Genomic DNA, 6,608 nt, shown 5'->3' with positions numbered 1-6,608 from the left:
CCTCTGCAATCTCTGACTACAGCATGCCATGGCCCCTCCTGCACCCCCTGAACCTGCTCAACTCTCTGCAACCTCTCCCTCAGAGCCTCACCAGTGTGGAGCATCTTCCCAGAGTAAACCACCAGGCACACCATACCCCAGAGTATTTCTGACCATGCTCCTTCTTTGCTTTGCTCAAAGCCCCACGTGATGGAAACGGACAGAGTCCAAGTGTGGACACATTGCTCTTAACGCAGTCCTTGGGTCCCTTGCCTGGGCCGCAGCTTGTCGGCCTCCACAGGCCAGGGGATCATCTTCTTGTCATGTACCAGTCTCTGAACAACCCACCTACTCCACTGTCTATCAGATTGTGTGGTTCTCCCTGCTGATGAGTGTGGCCCAGGTGTTTGCCAGGTTGATGTGAGCTAAGACCACCTCACAACAGACCAGTGACAGGGCTGGGATGCAGGGATGTGGGGAGTTCCCCACAGGCTGCAGTGTGTTGTGGAGCTCCCCCAGAGCAGGCCGGGGGAAACTGGGGCTTCCTCCCCCATCTTCAGCTCAGTCAGCCCTGGGCTGGAGATGAGGCAGCCAGAATGCAGCCACCAAGCCAGCCTGGGGCACAGCATCCTCTTAACCGTCTACAACTATCTTCTGAACGGGAGGCTCCAAGAGCTGTGGTGACTTTCTCCAGGTGACACTTGCAGGGAACTGGTGAGCTGAGATCCCAGCCTCTGTCTAGTCGGACTCATCACCACATTAATTTGCATGGGGGCCATATTCACCCGTGATCTCTAATGCTCAGCAATGTACCCCACCAAGAGCGGGGAGCCTTGCTGGCAGGCTCTGACTCTACAAGGAGCAGGCCTCCTCCGAGCCCTGATGTGGTCCCCGCCCTACCCCCATCTCCCCAGCCTCCACGGTTCGCTGTGATCTTGCGTTGTCCTTTCTTTATTTAGAGGACTTACTGGTCTTGTTTCCTGGATTCTTCACTCCTGTAGCCCAGGAGATGGAGTATATGTCGCCCTGCCTGGAGATTCTTCTGAACAGCCCTGGCAAGGAAATGAGAAAGGATCCTAATTAGGGGGCAATAACCCCCAGGAGAAGCGCAGATTCTTTACAGTAGGCCGTGTCCTTCCCACATGCCCTGTGTGTTTGTCAGATGTTTACAGAGCCTTCATTAACGAAGGGCTCCTTCAGATAAGAGGTTGGAGCGCGGCATCGAGGGCCAAATTAGCACAAGTGGAGGACAATCCGGCCTGGCGGCAGACAAGAGTGGGCACTGACCAGGACGGTTCCTCCAGAGCAAACAACAGGGAGATGCCCGCCCGCTCCTTCCCAGCTCCTCCCCGTGCCCGCTAACACAACACGGCCGCCTGCAGTCTCCTCTCTGGGTGATTGCCTGGGCCCAAGATGTGTCCTGGGGCACTGTGGGTGGCCCTGCCCCTGCTGTCCCTGTTGGCCGGCTCCCTGCAGGGGAAGCCACTGCAGAGGTGGGGACAAGGGTCTGCTGGGGGAAACACCCACAGCCCACTGGAGGTGCCTGGAGGTGAGCTGCCAGAGCACACCTTCAACCTGAAGCTGTTTCTGGAGAACATGAAGGTGGATTTCTTACGCAGCCTTAACCTGAGTGGGGTCCCTTCACAGGACAAAACCAGAGTTGAGCCGCCGCAGTACATGATCGACCTGTACAACAGGTACACGTCTGATAAGTCAACCACGCCAGCGTCCAACATCGTGCGGAGCTTCAGTGTGGAAGGTAAGGTCTCTGCTTGCATCAGGCGCACTGGGGTGGGGCTCACAGGTCCACAGCTGCCCTGACCATTGTGGAGGCCGCTGGCCATAGGAGGCTCTTCAAACTTCCATTTAAATTAGTTACAATGAAATAAAATTAAAATGTAGTTCTTTAGCCTCACCAGCTTCCTTTCAAATGTGTGGCTAATGGCTTCGCTATCAGGCAGGGCAGATAGCAGGACATTTTAATTGTCACTGAGAGTGCTACTCAGCCGCTCTGCTCTGAAGGATTCACCTTCTCTGGGCTGTGTGCCATGTTTCACACAGCAGGTGCACAGGGATGCCAGCTCCCCTTTTCTTCCCCCTTCCCTTTGCTCTCCTCTTCTTTCCATCTCCCTGCTGTGATTCACTTCTCTTCCTTTCCCCCTTCTCTTCCTGTCCCCTTCCTACTTCAAAACAGATCAGACAACATGTTTCTTCCCCAACTAACTCGTATATTTTTAAACTTTGGAAGCACATCTATTCCTTTCTTATGAAAGGGTTTTAAAAATCAGATAAAATTCTTTAACAGAGAATTGTTGCGAGAGAACCTAATTGTTTTTAAGTAGAAACACATCTGACTTAGAAGGACTAGAAGATAACAAACACGGACCTAGAACCTATGTCCTAACTCAGTCAAGCTCACATGATGCAGGTGAAATGAGTTTCTGAACAGCGAAACTGTTCAGTCAAAGCTTGCAGCCACCAAGGGTACCCACCCAAGCCTCCTAAGAAGTGTTAAGCCACTGGATTCTGTCTCCCTTTGAATGTCCAGGAGTACAGGGCCTCTCCCCTCCTGGGTCTGAGACTTGCAAATGGCTAAGGGCCCCAGCTCCATACCACAGCCAGGCCAGACCTAACCGGTCTGCAGAGGCAGGACTGGAACTTCAAAACCTGCCGGCTGGGTTTCCCTACAGCGCAGGGTCTCCACACATGTGGGCACATAGCCAGTGCTCAAAAAATGCAACCTTTCCCCTGCCTGTGAGCCTGCCACGGTATAGCAGGAGCGTGCTAATGACAAAGTGTCAGCCCAGGATAAATGGGAAATTGAGATAACTATGTGGCTAAAAGGCAAGCCACATTTTTGCTTGACATGACAAAGCAATTTAAGCCAATAGTTTTTTTTTTTCCTCAAACACTGAAAACAATTGTCCACTTTCACTTTGTTTGGAAATTACAATTCCAGATGACTTATACACTGTTTAAATGCTGAGATTTTTAACATTGTCTTAATATTGAGCTTTCACTGTCCCCACCCAGGATCTCTCCTTTAAACTCTTACACTCAGGATCTTTACTCAGGACCTGACAGTGAGTTTTGCTGTTCTTTTTATGTACTCAACTAGCTGTGTGCTGCTAAGTGCCAGGATACTTAACTAGCTGTATGCATTTTTGTAGTTAACTGACTTGAATCCCAGTCCCCATATCTGCAAACGTGGAATAATAATTAGATCCTCCCAGGGTGAGTGTGAGGATTAATGTGAAATGTATTCTGCCAAGCTTCCCGCGTAATGCCTGTCACATAGTAGATGCTCAGGAAACAGCAGGAGTTGTCAGTCTCAGTTGGAGGCATCTCCTGCCTTTGCTTTTCTTTGGAAGATCTTAAATGTACCTTTCAAAATACTCTTTTATCTTAAGAGCTTGGGTGAAACCAAATAGAGATAATAGAGACCAAAACAGTTATCCCAGATGTTCTTCTGTCTAAACCCTGAGACTCAGCTTCAGGTCACAGAAACAGACCCGCCGGCAGATGCCCACCAGGTGTGTTTGCATTTCAGATGCCATCTCGGTAACTGCCACGGAGGACTTCCCCTTCCAGAAGCACATCTTGCTCTTCAACATCTCGATTCCCAGGCACGAGCAGATCACCAGAGCCGAGCTCCGACTCTATGTCTCCTGTCAAAATCACGTGGACCCCTCTCACGATCTGAAAGGAAGCATGATCATTTACGATGTTCTGGATGGAACAGATGCCTGGGATGGTGCTGCCGGGACCAAGAACTTCCTGGTGTCCCAGGACATTCGGGATGAGGGCTGGGAGACCTTGGAAGTGTCCAGCGCTGTGAAGCGCTGGGTCCGGGCCGACTCCACCAAGAGCAAAAATAAGCTGGAAGTGACTGTGGAGAGCCACAGGAAGGGCTGCGACAAGCTGGACATCAGTGTTCCTCCAGGTTCCGGAAACCTGCCATTCTTTGTCGTCTTCTCCAATGACCACAGCAGCGGGGCGAAGGAGGCCAGGCTGGAGCTCAGGGAGATGATCGGCCATGAGCAAGACAGCGTGCTCAAGAAGCAGTCCAGGGATGGCTCCACAGAGGCAGGTGAGAGCAGCCATGAGGAGGACGTGGACAGCCAGGTGGCTGCAGGACCAACTTTAGCCAGACGGAAAAGGAGCGCCGGGGCGGGCAGCCACTGTCAGAAGACCTCCCTGCTGGTGAACTTTGAAGACATTGGCTGGGACAGCTGGATCATCGCGCCCAAGGAGTACGAAGCCTACGAGTGTAAGGGCGGCTGCTTCTTTCCCTTGGCCGATGATGTGACGCCGACGAAACACGCGATTGTGCAGACCCTGGCGCATCTCAAGTTCCCCACAAAGGTGGGCAAGGCCTGCTGTGTGCCCACCAAACTGAACCCCATCTCTGTCCTCTACAAGGATGACATGGGGGTTCCCACCCTCAAGTACCACTACGAGGGCATGAGTGTGGCAGAGTGTGGGTGCAGGTAGTACCTGCCTGTGGGGCTGGGGAGGCAGGCGAAAGGGGCTCCTCATGGGAGGTCCTGCATCCCCCTAGGCACAACAAGGACTGATTCTATCTGCATGCCAGCCTGGAGGGGGAAAGGGAGCCTGCTGTCCCGCCCCATCCCCCACCCAAAGCACACACCACCGATTCAACTGCCAGGGAACCCTAAGGAAATGGGGGTTTGAGCACAATGGGAAAACCTGGGAGGGTTGTTGGGGTGCAAGGAGGGGACAAAAAGGAGACAAGGGGAAAAATAATCCAGAGTCATCAGAAAACTGAGCAGCAGTGAGCCGGAGGAGCACAGGCAGGCAGGTGACTGCAGAGACTGATGGAAGTTAGAGAGGTGGAGGAGGGTGGGCTCATTCCAAAACCCTGCGGAGTGGAGGGAAGGAGCAGGCCACGCTCCACATCCATCACGGCATGTTATTTCCCACAACCCAGTTAGAGGGGCATGGCTTCCAATTTAGAGACGCAGAGACCAAAACGCAGGCACACGAAGTAGCATTGATCAGTGGCATGATTCCAACCCAGCTCTGTGGGACCTCAAAGCCCAGGATCTTCCCAAGTGCCCCACTGCAGTTTAGCAGGTCCTCTCTAGCTAAAGAGCAGTGAGTCACTGGGAGCCCAGGGGTGTTCACTCCAGGCCGCGCTGAGGCTCATCAGTCACAAGTGTGACTAGGTTACTTGTCACATCCAGGGCATGGTCTGGCCACTGTTGCCAGTGCTCACTCAGTGGCCAAATGTTTTTTAATATCTCCTCTGAGGCACTGAGAAACTATCTCAGGCCAACGGCAGGACAGACAGAGAGGTCAGGACAGCAGCCTTGTGGGCTGCATGATACACTGTGACCCCCTCGTGCAGTGCTCCTGCAGCCAGTGGCGCACACGGGACAACTCGCTGTCCATGGCTGAAACCATGTGACTGTTTGAGAGGGGGCCACACTTTCCCCTGAGGGGTGGGGCAGCCTGCGGCCGGCATCTCTGCAGTTACTCAGCATAGCCAGATCACCGGCATATGGCACCCAGGGTGCCCCCAGCGACAACCCCATGGAAGGCAGGCCTGGATTTGAATTTGTTGGAATTAAATGTGCTCATGCTTTGGTTTTCGAAACATTCCTATTTTTATGCCTTGGTGACATGTCCTCAAGTGACAAGACTCCAGCCTTCCTGGGGGAGGCCTCCCCAGGCTCTGAAGAGCTACAGTCCTTATGGGCAGTCACTGGCTCTGCCTGTATTTGCCGGCTCTCTTGAGTCATGCATCCCAGAGCCCTGCCTGGGCTTGGATTGTGGGACCAGACCCAGCCTCCACAAACCCAAGGGAGGACATGCCTTCCACGTGCTCAGTGTTTTACCCCCTCCTGGCCAAACATGGAATGGGGCGGTGTGAGGAAGATTCTGCAAGTAGTGGAGAGTGCACCCATGGCCCTCTGACCTCCAGCCGGAGCAGGGCCTAGGGGAGGCTTAGAGAGGCCAGGGCTGCTCCCCACGGTTGAAGCTCCCATTTATTTTTTTTAAACAGTGCGTATGGGAGGGGGTGGGAAAGCCTTATGTTAAATGTTTACATGGAACCAATGAACAACTTTAACACGAAAATACAATGAAACATTCTGGTTTAATTACTGGTGTTAAAGAAAATATGAATTTCTGGTACATGCCAGGCAGTGTGGTGTTACAATGCTGTTCCAAGTTGGGTGTTGAGCATCTTCTTTCAGAACTGGTGGTGTTTCTGTGCCTGCTTGAAAGTCTCACTTGGAAATAAAGTCAAATGTCTAATTTGCAGTCCCTCCTGAATGTGAGACCTGATCTTGAGGACACTCTAGACCCACTCTGCCTGCTACACCCTCCAGACCCCACTGGGATGGGCCTCCCCTTCCTAAGGGGACAGAGGGAGGGACAGGCAGCCGCCCCAGGGCTGGGTGGATATAGGTGGGTGGTGTTTGCACACTGGGGTGAGTGATGCGGTGTGAACACTGGGGTGAGTGATGTGGTGTGTGCACACTGGGGTGAGTGATGTGTGAACACTGGGGTGAGTGATGTGGTGTGTGCACGCTGGGGTGAGTGATGTGGTGTGTGCACGCTGGGGTGACTGATGTGGTGTGAACACTGGGGTGAGTGATGTG

General features: G+C 53.0%; 1 protein-coding gene across 1 annotated transcript; it reads left to right on the top strand.

Annotated features, from left to right (window-relative positions):
- Nucleotides 1-1,177: 1,177 nt before the first annotated feature.
- GDF2 (growth differentiation factor 2) lies at nucleotides 1,178-6,261 on the top strand. The gene is made up of 2 exons (XM_017504647.2): nucleotides 1,178-1,738; nucleotides 3,530-6,261. Exons 1-2 carry the CDS (start codon nucleotides 1,393-1,395, stop codon nucleotides 4,471-4,473), a joined length of 1,290 nt encoding a protein of 429 aa, XP_017360136.1. The 5' UTR covers nucleotides 1,178-1,392; the 3' UTR covers nucleotides 4,474-6,261.
- The last annotated feature ends 347 nt before the right edge of the window (nucleotides 6,262-6,608 follow it).

The sequence above is a fragment of the Cebus imitator genome, unplaced genomic scaffold (genome assembly GCF_001604975.1).
Source record: "Cebus imitator isolate Cc_AM_T3 unplaced genomic scaffold, Cebus_imitator-1.0 Scaffold326, whole genome shotgun sequence".
Taxonomy (NCBI): domain Eukaryota; kingdom Metazoa; phylum Chordata; class Mammalia; order Primates; family Cebidae; genus Cebus; species Cebus imitator.
The sequence above is the reverse complement of the archived record's forward strand: the minus strand, read 5'-3'. Positions and strand labels throughout refer to the sequence as shown.